Source organism: Leopardus geoffroyi, chromosome C2, assembly GCF_018350155.1.
Source record: "Leopardus geoffroyi isolate Oge1 chromosome C2, O.geoffroyi_Oge1_pat1.0, whole genome shotgun sequence".
Lineage (NCBI taxonomy): Eukaryota > Metazoa > Chordata > Mammalia > Carnivora > Felidae > Leopardus > Leopardus geoffroyi.
Genome location: NC_059333.1, coordinates 106,490,447 through 106,508,898, shown reverse-complemented (window position 1 = coordinate 106,508,898; position 18,452 = coordinate 106,490,447). Strand labels below are relative to the sequence as shown.

Sequence of the window (18,452 nt, the reverse complement as noted above, 5' to 3'; positions counted from 1 at the left end):
CCTCCCCCACTTATACTCTGTCTCTGTCTTTCTCAAAAATAAATAAAACATTTTTTAAAAACTTAAAGAAAGAAAGATTGGGGCGCCCGGGTGGCTCAGTCGGTTAAGCGTCCGACTTCAGCTCAGGTCACGATCTCACGGTCCGTGAGTTTGAGCCCCGCGTCGGGCTCTGGGCTGATGGCTCAGAGCCTGGAGCCTGTTTCCGATTCTGTGTCTCCCTCTCTCTCTGCCCCTCCCCCGTTCATGCTCTGTCTCTCTCTGTCTCAAAAATAAATAAACGTTAAAAAAAAAAAAAGAAAGAAAGATTGATGTCAATAGTTTGTTTTGTGGTTGTAATCTCATCAACTGCCTTCTCTGTAAAACGGGGAAAATATGACTTAAACTGTAGGGAGGTTTAAGGTGAGTTCAGAAAACAATCTGGCAATTCACTGTTTTGCTGTGATTAGAGAAGTAATCTAGAGTAGATTTTGAAAGTACTTTATATATTTAGACAAACCGAGAGAATCATCACCTATTTTAACCTTTACATGAGGAATTTTAATTAACATCCATAAATAGTATGGTATATAGTCCCTTGGGTTCATATGGTAACATATTTGCTAAGACAAGAGTAACACTTCCTTTCTGTAGCAGATGTAACTTAGTAGTAGTTGTAGCATTGTACCTTTTGCCCAATACTGTATATTTCACATAGCCTTTGAAAAGAGTTGAAGTTTCACTTTGCACTTTTTGTGGACGTGTAAATGTAGCTGCCAAGTTCCTAGCTACAATTCACATGGCAGAGCTGATGAAAATAGACAGTCAAGTTTGTAGTAGTAGAGAGACAAAGAATGATGTGTCTGGTGACAAGATCGGTATTGAGGAACTTCCAAGTGACAGCATTGCTGTGTGTGCCTGATGGAAGTGATTGTATTTGGGAATATGAACATGAAATTCTTCTTTATTGGGTATTTGTAATATTTTCCTGGCAAAACAAAGTGTTTTCAGTTTTTGTCCTTATTACTTCTATTTTACTTGTGCTTGGCAAGAAATGGACTGTTTCCACCAAGTCTTTGAATTCCAGGAAAATTCTCTTTTAGCATTTGACTACTGCGGTTCTTTTTCTGCTCTACTCCCTTTTATCTGCATTCTGTATCTCTCATTAAACAGATGTTAGAAATTCTAACATCTGTTCTTCTGGTTCCGGTGTCCATGTATTAACTTTTCTACCATACATTCTCCTACATCTTTTTCTCTTCTCATTTTGGATTGGGTTATGAGAGAATTCTTGAGGTCAGTCTTCCAGATCATAAATCTGATAGTCATGTGTGTCCCTTCTGTTATTTAGCCTGTTGTTTTTCTTTTTCTGCAATTGTGTAATTAATTTCCATAGTCCTTCTCTTTTATCGCAACATTTTTATTAATAGGGGTGATTACTTCTCAGGTCTTTACATTTTCTTTTCTTTTAGTAACTCCCTCCTTGGAATTTAGTACTGGTTTTTGAGCTCACACCTCTCTTTTAAGTTATTGGTAACCTTCAAATATTTGGTGATTCTTAGTTACCTATCCATAGCTATACATGGGAGCCTAGAGTGTAGACTTAACAATGGTAGCTAGAGCGTATTTCTTCTTGAGTGAGAATTCCTGCCACTGAATCCTTTCAGTGATCGTGTCTGATAAAGAGTACAACCTAGGGGCGCCTGGGTGGCTCAGTCCGTTAAGCGTCCGACTTCAGCTCAGGTCACGATCTCGTGGTCCGTGAGTTCGAGCCCCGCGTCGGGCTCTGGGCTGATGGCTCAGAGCCTGGGGCCTGCTTCCGATTCTGTGTCTCCCTCTCTCTCTACTCCTCCCCCGTTCATGCTGTGTCTCTCTCTGTCTCAAAAATAAATAAACGTTAAAAAAAAAAAAAATTTAGAAAAAAAAAGGTACAACCTAACGGTGAGTGTCTGATTTTTAACACACACGCTCAGAGGTCTCCTGTAAGAATTTCCTCTTCAGCTAGTTATAGTCTGCTTGCTAAAGTCAGCTGGTCTAAGAATGAGAGTTGGGCAAGGTGATCCCACTTCCCACTGTGCTTTAATTTTCTGACCAACCACCATTGACTTGTTCTTCCCCCTTCTGTTTTTAATCCAGAGTATTCTGGGGGTCTGATGGGAAAACACTTATTTTAGAGTTCTTTTGTTGCCTAAATAGGGTTTTGGCTTTCTGAGCTTGATGAGTTTGGCTGTTCCCAACTGTTTTATATCTTCCCTCCCAGTTCCACAACATCTGCCATTGATGTATTTTTGTTGTTTCAAAGGGATTTAGGGAGAAAAAAAATGAAGTAAACTATGTATTTTTATTTTTCAGGTCTAAACTGAGTCATAATGCAGCATTTGTGCAGATACCCATTGGTTTGGAGGGTGATTTTAAAGGTGTAATAGATCTTATTGAGGAACGAGCCATTTACTTTGATGGAGACTTTGGGTAAGTTAGAAATATGTTACTAAAATCTTACATTTTAAAAAGCATCAAAGAAAAGGAAAAGGATGAGTTCTTTAAACATAGAGAAAACATCTTTTTAAAATGTGGCTGGGGGACTATACTTCAAAATGACTTTGTTTTAATGCCTTTAATCCTAGTTGCTTCCCATTTTGCTTAGTATTTATTCCAAGGGAGAGTATGTTACTTTTTGGGTAATTTGTATCATGTTGTGACATGCATGGTACGATAAAAGGAGGCGTTCAGCTCCAGCTAGTAATAGATCTCTTTTTCTACTTGTTCATTTTTGTTCATTCATTCTGCAGAGTTTTATGGAGCAGCTGCTATGTCCTGGGTATTGTGATAAAATCTGGGAAGAATACATGGATCATAAGTGCTCTACCTACTTTATGAGATTATAAAGATAAAAGGATAATATGTAAAAGTTAAAAATAGTACAAATGTGGTTTGGGGAATATAAGAAGCAAATTGGTAATTTTTTGACCTGGTACTTGGTCCATCAGTCACCTTTTGAGTGGCCTCTGCATACAAAACACTGTAATTTCCCAGTGGCTATCAAACTTTGACATTCAGAAAAATCACCTGAAAGTTGTTAAAGCACATTCCTCGATCCACCTCCAGAAGATTCTTATTCAGTAGATCTAGGGTAGAGCCTGGAATTTGCATTTCTAGAAAGCTCCCAGGTGCTGCTGCCATTGTAGATCTACAGACCACACTTTGAGTGGCACTGTTTTGGACAATGTGGGAAATCATAAACTACCCTTCCTTATGAGGAGTGGCCCCCCGTAGCCTGGCAGTTTCTCCAAACATAATTCCTGAGAGGTTTTCCTTCTCTGCTGTGAAACTGGGATTGCTAGGCTGGCAGGTGGGTGAAGGGTGTTGTGATCAGTTAACTATCATTTGTCCTCATCAGCTGTCTTGTAGGCAGAGAAAGAATATAGGCGGTTCTCTCACTTTTTGTGTGACCATCTATTTCTTAGGATGTGAGGTCAAGAGAACAGAGATATTTTGGGGCGCCTGGGTGGCGCAGTCGGTTAAGTGTCCGACTTCAGCCAGGTCACGATCTCGCGGTCCGTGAGTTCGAGCCCCGCGTCAGGCTCTGGGCTGATGGCTCAGAGCCTGGAGCCTGTTTCCGATTCTGCGTCTCCCTCTCTCTCTGCCCCTCCCCCGTTCATGCTCTGTCTCTCTCTGTCCCAAAAATAAATAAACGTTGAAAAAAAAATTAAAAAAAAAAAAAAAAAGAGAGAACAGAGATATTTTAATAAAGTTTATTCAGTGCTGTGTCCCCAGCCCTAGAACTTCCTAGTACATAAGTATTCAAAAAATATTTGTAAATGAATGAATAAATCCACTTTCCCAGAATTACCAGGGCACACATTTGTCTTCTAAAGTAGAGGCTCTTAAACTTTGTTGTATGCTCCCACCACAGATGAAATTTCTTAACATACCTGAACCCTCTCCCAGCCCTAGACCACTGGGTATGTAAATTTTGAAAACCCTCCACAGATGATTCTGACCTGAAAGAGTAAGAACCAGGGAGCTTGACAGGAAAGATGAAATTACGATCTGAAGGCTGTGAAGACCATTCTTTAGGATAGTAAGAATTATATTCTGACTATTTGCAGTTGACTTCTTTTATTTTTTTTAGGAACATGTTTTCTGAAAAGCTTACTTTTTTGAAATTAGTTTCCATTTTTAAATAAATACTTTGAAAGTCTTTGAGACTGACGTTTTTAAACATCAAGTATATCCATTTCTCAGTTGTGTATATTTTATTTGTGAGTCTTACCTATTCATCCCCTAGAGGAATGGAGAACCTGGGGTAAAGGTTGAAGAGTTTGTCATATTTACTAACCTTTTTTTTTACTGTAAATTAATGTATTCTGTGTTAATATTCTGTAATTGGGTTTGTTAATAATAGAGAGGTCTCTATTCCTGCTTGTTAGTGACTACAATGTTCTGGTTAATTTGGTTAATAGAATTTTCAAGAGTCATATGAGCTTTGGAGTCAGATTGGCTTTGAATCTTGGCTCTTACATTTACTAGTAGTACAACCTTTGTGTAAATTTTAAAGTTAGTCTTTACATTTCATTTTAATGCAAATATATCAGAGTTCTTTCTCATCTAAAAAAAATTTAGCCATTAGGGTTCATCTTTTTCATTGGTGCTTTTTATTTTTTTAATTTAATTTAATTTTTTTTAATATGAAATTTATTGTCAAATTGGTTTCCATACAACACCCAGTGCTCATCCCAAAAGGTGCCCTCCTCAATACCCACCCACTCCCCCCCTCCCCCCATCAACCCTCAGTTTGTTCTCAGTTTTTATGAGTCTCTTATGCTTTGGCTCTCTCCCACTCTAACCTCTTTTTTTTTTTTTTTTTTTTCCTTCCCCTCCCCCATAGACTTCTGTTAAGTTTCTCAGGATCCACATAAGAGTGAAAACATATGGTATCTGTCTTTCTCTGTATGACTTATTTCACTTAGCATAACACTCTCCAGTTCCATCCACATTGCTACAAAGGGCCATATTTCATTCTTTCTCATTGCCACGTAGTATTCCATTGTGTATATAAACCACAATTTCTTTATCCATCCATCAGTTGATGGACATTTAGGCTCTTTCCATAATTTAGCTATTGTTGAGAGTGCTGCTGTAAACATTGGGGTACAAGTGCCCCTATGCATCAGCACTCCTGTATCTCTTGGGTAAATTCCTAGCAGTGCTATTGCTGGGTTACAGGGTAGATCTATTTTTAATTTTTTGAGGAACCTCCACACTGTTTTCCAGAGTGGCTGCACCAGTTTGCCTTCCCACCAACAGTGCAAGAGGGTTCCCATTTCTCCACATGCTCTCCAGCATCTATAGTCTCCTGATTTGTTCATTTTAATCACTCTGACTGGAGTGAGGTGATATCTGAGTGTGGTTTTGATTTGTATTTCCCTGATGAGGAGCGATGTTGAGCATCTTTTGATGTGCCTGTTGGCCATCTGGATGTCTTCTTTAGAAAAGTGTCTATTTATGTTTTCTGCCCATTTCTTCACTGGATTATTTGTTTTTCGGGTGTGGAGTTTGGTGAGCTCTTTATAGATTTTGGATACTAGCCCTTTGTCCGATATGTCATTTGCAAATATCTTTTCCCATTCCGTTGGTTGCCTTTTAGTTTTGTTGATTGTTTCCTTTGCTGTGCAGAAGCTTTTTATCTTCATGAGGTCCCAATAGTTCATTTTTGCTTTTAATTCCCTTGCCCTTGGGGATGTGTCAAGTAAGAAATTGCTGCGGCTGAGGTCAGAGAGGTTTTTTCCTCCTTTCTCCTCTAGGGTTTTGATGGTTTCCTGTCTCACATTCAGGTCCTTTATCCATTTTGAGTTTGTTTTTGTGAATGGTGTAAGAAAGTGGTCTAGTTTCATTTTTCTGGTGCTTTTTATTTTTAATTGAATATCCTTAAAATAGCAACACAAAGCATTTCTTTTCTTAGTCAAATTGTTCGATATGAGGAAATTCCAGCAGAATTCAGGGCAGCAGCAGCTGACCACCGGCAGGAGCTGATTGAATGTGTTGCCAATTCAGATGAGCAGCTTGGTGAGATGTTCCTGGAAGAAAAAATCCCCTCAATTTCTGATTTAAAGGCAAGTGCTCTCAAAATAAGTCTTACATTAACCAGAAAAAGCGGTGGGGTTTTTTGTTGTTTGTTTTTTGTGGGGAAAAAGACATGATGCTTTTATGCATGGTTTTTATTAATGAAATCTGAGCAAATTTATTTAACATTGTTGATTTTTTTTCGAAAAATACTTGGCTGTGACATATAACTCTTTTTTTTAAAGTAAGTAGTTCTGTAACATCTTAAAATGGGAAAGCAGTTACAGTTTGTTCTAGGAAAAAAAAAGATTTAAACATCCAACCTCTTGGGTATACCTTAAGAAAGAGGAAGATCAATATAGAAGCGTTATAGCAATAAAGACAGATTAAGAGACAAGGCTGTTAAATGTTTGCAGACTAAATGTTGATACGTGTAGTATTGTACTATTTAGAAGGGCTGTGTAGATTTCTTCGCTTGATCAATTCTATAAAAATATCTGTCTGAGACTGATATTTATTTTTTGAATAGACAGTTTTTCCACAGGAGACGTACACATGGTCAATAAGCAACCAAAAAGATGCTCAGCATCAGTAATCATTAGGGAAAGCAAATCAGAACATAATGATATTTCACTTTATCTATGAGGATGGCTATTTAAAAAAAACACACCAAAAACCCAGAATCAATTTTTTTCTGTTAATGTTCTTTTCTTTCTTTTTTTTTTTTTAATGTTTTTATTTTTGAGAGAAAGAGAGTGCGAGTGGGGGAGGGGCAGAGAGAGAGGGAGACAGAATCCAAAGCAGGCTCCAGGCTTTGAGCTGTCGGCACAGAGTCTGATGCGGGGCTCAAACTCACAAACGGCGAGATCTTGACCCGAGCCAAAGTCGGACACTTAATCCACTGAGCCACCCAGGCATTCCTGTTATTTTCTGGTAAATAAAATATTTTCAGGCATCCCTGTTATTTTCTGGTAAATAAAATATTTTCAGGCATCCCTAGTTATTTTCTGTAAAATGACCAGTATTGGCAGGGATGTGGAGAAATTGAAACTCTTGTGCATTGCTAGTGGGAATGTAAGGTGATGCAGTCACTGTTGAGAAAGTATAGCCATTGTTTAAAAAAAAATTAAACCTAGAACTACCATATGATCCAGGAATTCCACTTCTGGGTAATATCCAAAATAATTGAAAGCAGGGACTCAGACAGATATTTGTACACCTGTGTTGATAACAGCACTATTCACAATAGCAAAAACCGGGAAACAGTCCAAATGCTTAGCAGTGGATGAATGGATAAACAAAATGAGTATGTACACGCAATGGAATATTATTCAGCCTTAAAAAGGAATGAGATTCTGATACACATTATAGCATGGATGAACTATGAAGACATGCCAAATGATACAAACTAGACACAAAAAGACAAATATTGTATGATTCCACTTACATGAGGTACCCAGAATAGTCATAATTCCTAGAGACAGAAGTTGTAGTTACCAGGGGCAGGGGTAGAGGGGTGCATTAAGGAATGGAGAGTTTAACGGGTCAGAGTTTCAATTTGAGATGATGAAAAAGTTCTGGAGATGGATAGAGGTGGAGGTGGCATAGCAGTGTAAATGTACTTAATGCCACTGAGCTGTATACTGAAAAATGATTAAAATGATAAATTCTATGTTTATTTTACCATTAAAAAAACATTCATTTTACCAAACCACATGGTACACTTAGCAGAGATCAGGTAAATAATTATTGTGTGTAAGACCTTGTACTCATGGGGGTTATAGTAGATCAGATGCACAAGGGAAGAACCCTATTGAAGCTGAGGATGCTTTAATATATCTCATAACTTGAGTCCTTTAGCATTCACAAACTATGTAGGAAGGTATAGGTCAAGCATTGTGTCCTGGGAACCACAGCGCAGAGTTAGGATTTTATCTATTACTGGGGTTGTGTCAGATCCCCAAGATCATTCCCTGGTTCAGCGATTCATGAGGATCACCCAGGGTTCTCAACACATTATCATACTCATGACTATGATTTAATACAGTGAAAGGATACAAGGCAGAATCGGCAAAGGGTAAAGGCACATGAGGTAAAGTCCAGAAGAAACCACGTGTAAGCTTCCAAGAGTCCTTTCCCAGTGGAGTCATGGCGGGGCAGGCCACATTCCTCCAGCAGTGAGTGGTGACCTCACCTGTGAAATCCCAGCTACTGGAAACTCAGTGCCCTGGGTGTCATGAAGGGCTGGTCACAGACATCCTCTGCCTAGTGTGTACCCATATTCCAGACTCCCAGAAGGAAAGCAGGTGTTCAGCATTACACCACACTGTGCAAACAGTGTAGGCCCAGCAAACCATTCATGGTTCTTGGAATGCTGGGAACCCTCCTGAAATCCAGGTTCCCAGACACCTTCCAGAGGGCCAGCCTTGCAAACAAGGCTGTTTCAGGGCTGCTCTGTTTACTGTTTTCTGCATAGGATACATGGGTATACTTTACTTTCTGTATTATTGGATATATTATTAGGGACAGTGAAAAGGCAATAACTTTCAAGTGTGCACGTGATTCTTATGAAAACAAGGGAAATTTTTGGAAAAATAAACCTCTTGTTAAATCTACCACCCTCAAGTTTTTCTCTATTCAATTAAACTAAATGTGGTAAGATTCTTTTACGTCCCTACTTGCATATGAGAGAGGGGCAAAAAGTCTGAGTTGTGATCATGTGGCATAGGGATAATCTAAGCTGTTAGTAAGATAGCCATTTGTGGATCCTAGCAACAGCAAAAACAAGCTTTTGTGATAATTTCATATAGCAATTTCTTTCTTGTTATGCATATTTTCCCCTATTTTATACTCCCTTTATCGTATGCAGCTGTTATGCTACTGTTCACTGTGGTGCTGTTTGGAAATTGTGATTGTACATGTTTCTTGGAGTAGCTAGTTTTCTATTTTTTCATGAGGACCGAGAAAGACTTGTACACTGGCTCCGTATTTCTGCTGCGGCGGCTTGTGGCTACAGCACTGCTGTTGACCTCTTCCGGCTGCTAAGACCTACAGCTCCTCAGAGGCCTGCTTAGCTGGGAGGGCCACCTGGGGCATACAGCTGGGACACATTAATAGTGCTTGCAGTAGAGTGGGGTATGACCTGGAGGTTGTTATTTTAGAGCCTGTTACAATCATGGCCCTTAATTTGTGAGTGATTTGTACTCCTTGGCTTCCTGTATGTATGTTATTTTTTAAAAAAGAAAACAAATCTGTTAATTAAACGTTTTTTAATAGATGCTATTTTTCATTGTTTTAAACATTTAAAAACATACAAAAGTATACAGTAAAGAAAAAATCTCGCATGTGATTCCCATTTGCCTAGTTCTCTGCCTCTTCCTGATAACAGGTTACCAGTTAATAGATTGTGGTGTATCTTTCCAGAGATTGTGTGTTTTACTTTTCCTTATGTTTTACATAATTGTTAGCATACTGTTTACACAATTCTGTGTGTGTGTGCCTCTTTTTTTATGTGTATGTATGTATTTTTGGTCATATTGAAAATTAGTGACACTGCAAGAGTGTCAAAAGTGGTTATACAGTGAATCGCTTCCTAGCCCTGAAAAAGGAACTGATTTTTTTTCTTGTATTTTGACCTTAAGTTATAGAGGACCTGATTCTAGTCTGCACAATAGCCTGTACTCCAACAAGTACCAGTTCATTTTATTCACTTGTTGGTTTGTAATTGATTTGAAATACAAAACTTTTTTTAAGGTTAATAATTATTAATTTTTTTTTCTTTTGTAGCGTGCAATCCGAAGAGCTACTCTAAATAGGTCATTTACTCCTGTCTTTTTGGGAAGCGCTTTGAAGAACAAGGGAGTTCAGCCCCTTCTAGATGCTGTTTTAGAATACCTCCCAAATCCATCTGAAGTCCAAAATTATGCTATTCTCAATCAGGACGAGTAAGTCTTGGAAATTGAATCTTAGTTTATACACAAATATTTTAACACTTACGTACTATGAAAGAATTTAAGAGTGGTTCTTTTGATTAAGTTGTGTTTGTGTTTTTTTCCCTGTAATTTACTAAAATCACTCGCCCATTTCTATTTGGATAACACTTTTGACATCTAGAAAAATATTATACCACTTTCCATATCATATTCTGTTTGTGAGTTAGAAAGAAGTATGGTTTATTATCTACCAAGGTTTGCATCATTAGTAAATTTTTTGATTTGGGACCAGCTGGTTTTGGTCATACCCCCCAAAAAAAGCTTTGCGAAACAAACTTTTTAAAGGTCTCATTGATTATTTTTCTTTTCTTAAACTGGCACTTCTCTGTTTTTAGTCTACTCTGGTCCTGTCACAATGTAGTAATTAAGCCCTGAGAAGTTATTCTTACTCATCTCTTTCAGTGAAATTTCAGTTATGGGAGGTACAGATGTTTAGCATGCATGTGCTTTTGCCCAGGTAATACTCTGATGAAACAAATTGATATACAAGAAATATCAAATACTGCATCTCACAGATTTACATTTCTTTTAAGTGACTCAAAAGAGAAAAACAAAATCTTAATGAACTCTGAAAGAAACAGTTCCCACCCGTTTGTAGGCCTGGCTTTTAAACTGGAGGTAAGTGCCTTTCTAATGTATTTAATTGCTATATGTAGAAATATTCTTTTAAGGTTTTCTTCCTATTACAAAATGACTATGAAAGATTTGGTTACAGATTGCTCTGCTAAAAGGCCCCCCCCCCCCCGCCTTCCATACAGCCTCTTTAAAAGGAAGTTACTGTACACAGCCCATGCTTAAGGGGGGAGGAATTATGCTCTACCCCCTTGAGGGAACAGTATCCACTGTCAGTTATGTGGGTGTTGTCTTCTTTCCCCCATTTATATTTTTATTCAGTCATTCCTTTGTATCAGTATGGCCTCATGGATATTTATTGTGAGATACAGTGAATAGTACGTTATTTATTTTGTTGCCCAGGTTTGGCCATTGGAGCTCTTTCGGTTGCTCCTGTGTCCTTTCGAATACTTCCTGACTTTGTGGCACTATAGGATCCTCCATGCTTATCATGTGTACTCCCTGTCCCAGCTCTAGAATCAACCATTTCTCTAGGTGCTTTGGTTCTTCTTAATCAAGAATGATATTAGAAACCAAGATTCGAGTACAGGGGTGTACTTTTTGTTAGGGTGTCGTTGCTTCTATTCATATGTTGTAAGTGGAGAAAAAAGGTAGATAAGTTCGAAGTGTTAAGAGTGGTTATTTCTGTAATGGGATTATATTTTGGAGGCGTTTTCTTAGTTTTCATTTAAAAATTTTTACAATACACTTCTTGTAAAAGAAAAAGATAATTTTAAATTAAAAAGTACAAATAACATTGCAGTGACAATTTTTATGTGTAAAGCTTTTAAAAATATACATATGTAAGAATGTCTTCTTAAGATTCCTAGAATGGTGATTACTGAATTAAAGGAATGAATGCTTTCTTGCCAGATTCCTGTCATACTCTCAGAGTAATGTATTATTTCAGTGCATCTTTATCAGCATTGAGTATTATTTATTTATTTTAAGAATTTTTTTTAAATGTTTATTTTTGAGAGAGAGAGAGTTTGGCTATTGTAGTTAATGCTGCTGTAAACATTGGGGTGCATGTACCCCTTTGACTCTGTACTTTTGTATTCTTTGGGTAAATACCAAATAGTGCAATTGCTGGATCGTAGGGTAGTTCTATTTTTAACTTTTTGAGGCACCTCCATACTGTTCTCCAGAGTGGATACACCAGTTTGCATTCCCACCAATAGCACAAAAGGGTTCCACTCTGCATCCTTACCACCACCTGTTGTTTCTTGTCTTATTAATAAATTTCAGCCATTCTGACTGGTATGAAGTGATACCTCACTGTGGTTTTGATTTGTATTTCCCTGATGATGAATGATGTTGAGCATCTTTTCTTGTGTCAGCCATCTGGATGTCTTCTTTCGAAAAGTGTCTTTTCATGTCTTTTGCCCATTTCTTAACTGGGTTGTTTGTTTTTTGGGTGTTGTGTTTGATAAGTTCATTATAGATTTTGGATACTAAGCCTTTATCAGATATGTCATTGCAAATATCTTCTCCCATTCTGTTGGTTGCCTTTTAGTTTTGCTGATTGTTTCCTTGGCTGTGCAGAAGCTTTTTATTTTGATGAGGTCTCAGTAGTTCATGTTTGCTTTTGTTTCCCTTGTCTCCGGAGACATGTCTAGTAAGAAGTTGCTATAGCCAACGTCGAAAAGTTGCTTCCTGTGTTCTTTAGGATTTTGATGGCCTCCTGTTTCACATCTAGGTCTTTCATCCATTTTGAATTTATTTTTGTGTGTGGTATGAGCAAGTGGTCCAGTTTCATTCTTCTGCATGTTGCTGTCCGGTTTTGCCAACACCATCTGTTGAAGAGACTGTCTTTTCTCCAGTGGTTATTCCTTTCTCGCCTTGTCAAAGATTAGTTGACCTTATAGTTGTGGGTCCATTTCTGGGTTCTCTGTTCTGTTCCATTGATCTATGTGTGTGGTTTTTTGCCGGGACCATATCATCTTGATGACATAGCATTTTAATGTAGCTTGAAATCCAGAATCATCATGCCTCCTGTTTTGTTTTTGTTAAAATTTCAGAATTGCCTTGGCTATTCAGGGTCTTTTGTGGTTCCATACAAATTTTAGAATTGTTTGTTCTAGCTGTGCAAAGAATGTTAGTGGCATTTTAATAGTACTTCTGTACTTTTTAAGTTTGGAATATTTAATATATTTTTATATCAGTCAGGGTTATTAGCTTCTTATTGCCTTAATTCTTCAGAAATTTCTATTTTTATCCATTTATTCTTCTAAATGAATTTTAAAATCATTAATCAAATGTTTAAAAATTCCTCTTGGGAATTTTTTTGCTATTGTGTTAAACCTGTAAATTAGCATGGGAAGAATTGGCAACTTTTAAAGCATATCTAATTGGTTAGTGTTAATATTGAGGAGGAATTGATCCTTGATTATTTTATATTCAGTTATTTTAAAGAATGCTTCTTTGTGGGCACCTGGGTGGCTCAGTTGGTTAAGCATCTGACTTTGGCTCAGGTTGTAATCTCATGGTTCGTGAGTTCAAGCCCTGCTTTGGGTGACCCCCACTTCTCTCTCTCCTTTCCTCTCACCCTCTCTCCCTCTCTTTCTGTCCCTTGCTCAATTGTGCCCTCTCTCTCTCTCTCTCAAAAAAAAAAAAAAATGCTTATTTGTATAGCTTTCCAGGTGCTTATCAAAGGTTTTCTAGGTGTATATACAGCTTTACCATTTCTGATAATATTTTTGTTCTTTCCAATATATATTGTCTTTCCAATAATTATAACTGATTTGTGTTTACATCTTAATTGTATTAAACTGAACTTATGAAATAATATTAGAAGGCAAAAGGATATTTCCTTATTACATATACAATTTAAAATTATTTTCTAATTTTTATTTCAGAAGAATCAGAAGTAATATCTTGGATTGTGATACCAAAAAGACCAGCAACAACCATTTAACTCATGTATATTCAAAGCTGATATTTTTAAGTATTTTATGGCAATAAACCAAAACACATATATAAAGTATACTACTAAAATTGATAGGGAATAATTGGAGGTTGTTGTGAAGTTTTTCTCCTAATTTTGATTCTTACATCTCTTTTTTCTTCTTTCTGCCCTTACCCAATCTTGACTTCTAGGCTGGGCGATTTGGACAGTTAACATATGTCCGCAATTATCAAGGAGAACTGAAGAAGGGTGACACCATCTGTAACACGCGGACGGGAAAGAAAGTGCGGGTGCAACGGCTGGTTCGCATGCACGCCGACATGATGGAGGCAAGTAGAGGTCCTTGTTGGGAGATCAGAAATATCGCTAATGCAATTCATATGAAATAGATCTTCCTTCTTGGTATGCTGAGCCCCACAAGAAAATCACTTCTACTTGAATGTGTTTTCCTAACTTCTTCCTTTTTACTTAGATATGCTATAATTCTTTTTTTTTTTTTTTTTAATTTTTTTTAGCATTTATTTATTTTTGAGAGAGAGAGTGTGAGCAGGGGAAGGGCAGAGATAGAGGGAGACACAGAATCTGAAGCAGGCTCCAGGCTCCGAGCTATCAGCAGAGAGTCCACCCTGGGTCTTGAACTCATGAACTGTAAGATCATGACCTGAGCCGAAGTCAGACGCTTAACCGACTGAGTCGCTCAGGTGCCCCTGCTATAATTCTGATGTCGCACTTTGGTATGGGCTAAATTACTAGATGTTAAGGACACATTTTATGCCACTGTTTGTGATTAGCTGTATTTCCTCAATGGCCAAGGTTAAGGAGAAAGGACAATTAGTTCCCTAAGACTCAGAACACAAGATTCAGCACCTTTCTCAAGAACTGCCATCACAAAGAGTATGTAATAGGTGTTAGGACAATGTAAGTGGTTTTCAGAGGCAATTGAGAGTAATTAGTTCATACACAGTGTCCAACATTGTTCAGGGAATTAACTTTCACAAGTATGGCCTGTGTGAAAGCCCTATTTAACCCTAGAGCTTTTTATTCCTATTATAGAACCAGCCCCCCAGAAGGACCTTATTGGTGCTGAAATCCATCTGAAGATTTAGAGCCTCTCAAGATCTTATCTGGGAAATAAACTTTGGTTTATGGCTTGAATTTTTGAATTGGTTCTGAATCTATCCATGCCTTCTGTGGTCTTTTAGGATTAAGTCTTGGGAGAAATGCTAAGTGTGTGAAGTTGTCTCCTCCTCCCGCTCTTTCCCAAGTCACTTCTATTCCTAGAGAGGTTTATTTGTCAGCAAAAGCTTATGACATTCAGAAATTTGTGGTAACCATAACTTTGTCTCTCCTGGAAGGTGAGTGAGCAGTCTTTCAAAATTGGATGCAATTGCTGTTTTGTGAGATAGGCAGCAGGGGGCATTATAGAGGGATTGGTGATTGTCACAGCCGTTTGTTTTTATGGGCCGGCCAGAGGCTAGGAGATGTGTTTATCTGTGTAAATGTTAGACTCAGGCACACTTGCTCATTCACAGCCACAGCTGTTATGAATGAACTGTCAATATAAGTGGACAAAAACTAGGAAACTTAAGAGGCACCAGTGCTTTGTTCTTGATTTCCTGTGTTTACTTGACTGCTTGCGTCTGTGAGAAATTAAAATTATTTTAAGTACATGAGCTGAATTCCCCCGCCTTTGTTTTCAAAACTTCCTTTGCAGTTTTTCCTCTTACGTCTTTGTCATACATATGTCATTGTTGGACTGTGGCAACACGTATAATATACATCCTTTTTTGTTTGTTTTTTTATTTATCTTGAGAGAGAGAGCGTGCGCGCACACAAGTGCAGTGGAGGGGTAGGGAGAGGGGGAGAGAGAGAGGAGAGAAGAGAGAGAAGTAGGCTCTATGCTGTCAGCACAGAGCCCGATGTGAGGCTCGATCTCACGACCATGAGATCATGTCCTGAGCCAAAATCCAGAGTCAGACACTTAACCTACTGAGCCACCCAGGTGCCACCCAGGTGTAATACATCCTTTTTAATCCATAGAAATAACTTTAGAAGTGTGAGGCTCTGTGTACTGTCACTACTACATATCCTCCAAATAATGATGCCATAGCTCTAAATGTCCATTTAAAGTAAAATCTTGTCAATCAAGATATGGTTTAAATAAAGGCCCTATTCAAGCTATATCTTGCTGTGGTTGATTGTTGGTATCGCACTGGTTCTATAATTCATTCTCTGTAGAATCCATGGTGAGATGCTGCCATACTTGTTTATGTACAATGTGTTTATTGTGTAATTACTTTTTAGTTACTATGTCCTGATTTGTATTACTTGCAAGCATTATTTTATGTTATTCCTTTATTTAGGATGTTGAGGAAGTGTATGCTGGAGACATCTGTGCATTGTTTGGCATCGACTGTGCTAGCGGAGACACATTCACAAACAAAAATAATAGTGGCCTTTCTATGGTATGTCATTTCATTTCAAAGCTGTTTGTCATTTGAGTTTTAAAAGTCTTTGTTTTTATATAGTACATTTAGTACTTCAGAAAAAACAATCACAGAAGTTTTAATTTATTGCCACAGGCATCAGTAGATTTGTTGTGGGTGGCTCTTTGGATGTCAGACAAATGCTCTATGTAAGTTATCTGGTTTTTCTTAGTAAAATAATTCCACGGTCCTGTTAGGTTTAGCATGGAGGGAGAACTCTTCACTAGATACACCAGGACTGTGTAGTGCCCATTCCTCTACTCTTGAGATCTGCCTCCCCATAGGGGATTCCCTTCTAATTCCTGTTGCCATAATCAGTCCGGTCCCAGTGGAGTGCCCCTTACTTACTAATCTAGCAGCCAGAGTGGACCCTTGCCTCAGTCCCCCAGAGAACTGGAACATGTAGACTAGGGGATAACAGAGTGGAACCCTGCTTGAAGGCGAGGTGCAACTAAACAGTCTTACTGCAGACAGACTGCCCTGTGGAACTCAATGGCTTTTCGTCACTGAAGGATCCCAAAGGAAAGAGCATGCTTGAGCAGTTCCTGCCTGTGAATCCCCTTCACTCATTTCCCTTTTTTGCGCCTGTAGGAGAGCAGGCTCTCTGACAGTAAAATCATCTGTTCAAGCTGAATTCAGTAAAGAAAGAATAGGAATACACAGGGGGATAGGAATTTGCAGTGAAGGAATTTATAGTGGGTTCTTTACATAAGAACTGGTCTATCCCTAATAGATGAGCACTATAATAGTTCCTGTATTATGTGATGCAGTCATAATTTTATAATTTAGTTTTTCTGTATAAAATATTCTCTAATATCTATGGTTTTACATTTTGACTTAAGATACTACAAAAAAATCAAAATCTGTACAGGTTTTGGGGGGGATCTAGAGAAGGGGCATGTTTTGTAAACAAATATTATTGATAAGGCCTTCTCTAAATATTTGTCACTAATAATATGAGGGACTGGAGGTTGTGGGAAGTGCTTGGGCTTTGAAGCAAATAGACCTTGATTAGAGTCTCACCTTTGCCCTATACTCCTTACTGACCCTTGGCCAAGTTATTTTGTCTTCTTTCCAAGCCCTTAATAATTTAATTTGTAAAATGGGGATAATAACATCTGCTTGTCAGAGTTGTGATTGATTGAATGAGGTATCATACGTATAAAGAATCTAGTGCCCTTTCTCTGTTTTATCAATGGTCATGGTATATTTTGATTAAATAAAGTAACTTATCAAAAGATGGCAACAGTACATGTAGCCACTAGCCAATAAGAAATTCCACATCTTGGCATTGGGTTCATTATGATTATGTTTAAACTGAATGTGTCAGTAAACTTAGAGGTCTTAAACAGTTAATAAATAATTTATTTTTGTTATTTGGGGAGGGAGGAGATTATGTAAATGTGTGCATTTATTAATGTATTATTATATTGATACATTTAATATGAAACAGACCACACTATATATCACACTATATATCATCTAGCCTAAACATGTTGACTAGTATTTATACTTTTGTAAGTAGCACATTAAAATTCATTCATTCCTGGACCAAACAGTACTGTATTTGAATTCTTCTCTGTTCTTTTAAAAAATGTTTTAGGAGTCAATTCATGTTCCTGATCCTGTCATTTCAATAGCAATGAAGCCTTCTAACAAGGTAGGAGATGGGTGTCAAACTCAGTATATCACAGTAAAAACTTGAGCTCACAATGCATATAGTATCTTATGATAACCAGCAATCTCATGGTCTCTATTTCTTCTTTTGGTATTGAGATTACCTTTTTTTTTTTTTTTTTATGTTTATTTATTTTGAGAGAGAGCATGCATGCACAAGCAGGGGAGGGGCAGAGAGAGAGAACTCCAAGCAGGCTTCACACTGTCAGTGCAAAGCCCGACTCAGGGCTCAATCCCAGGAACCCACAAGATCATGACCTAAGCTGAAATCAAGAGCTGGACGCTTAACCGACTGAGCCACCCAGGCGCCCCGAGATCACCTTTTAAAACTACCAGTCTGGGGGCATATGGGTGGTTCAGTTGGTTAAGGGTCTGACTCTTGGTTTCGGCTCAGGTCATGCATGATCTTGTGGCTTTGTGGGTTTGAGCCCCGCATCAGGATCTGTACTGGAAGTGTGGAATCTGCTTGAGATTCTTTCCCACCCCCCTCTGCCCCTTTCCCACTTGCTCGCTCACTCTCTCTCTCTCTCTCTCTCTCTCTCTGAAAATAAATAAATAAACTTAAAAAAAAAAAAACACCCAGTCTGTTGGTAGTAATTACTTTTCACACTATATCTGAAAAAATTGGTGGTATTAAAATTGGTACAAGACTGTGCTTTCCAACTCTTTACAATATCACTGGCTCCAAAGTAATAAGAATATTTTCCTAGATTCACATCATAAAGGAATGAAAAGGGG

General features: G+C 38.0%; 1 protein-coding gene across 1 annotated transcript in view; it reads left to right on the top strand.

The window, feature by feature from the left end:
• GFM1 (G elongation factor mitochondrial 1) overlaps positions 1-18,452 on the top strand; it is a 46,202-nt gene that overhangs the window by 4,264 nt on the left and 23,486 nt on the right. Inside the window, exons 5-11 of the mRNA XM_045503141.1 lie at positions 2,329-2,445; positions 5,939-6,089; positions 9,826-9,983; positions 10,565-10,649; positions 13,743-13,880; positions 15,915-16,016; positions 17,641-17,697. Coding sequence (XP_045359097.1) covers positions 2,329-2,445; positions 5,939-6,089; positions 9,826-9,983; positions 10,565-10,649; positions 13,743-13,880; positions 15,915-16,016; positions 17,641-17,697 — 808 coding nt within the window. The remainder of the gene's footprint in view (positions 1-2,328; positions 2,446-5,938; positions 6,090-9,825; positions 9,984-10,564; positions 10,650-13,742; positions 13,881-15,914; positions 16,017-17,640; positions 17,698-18,452) is intronic.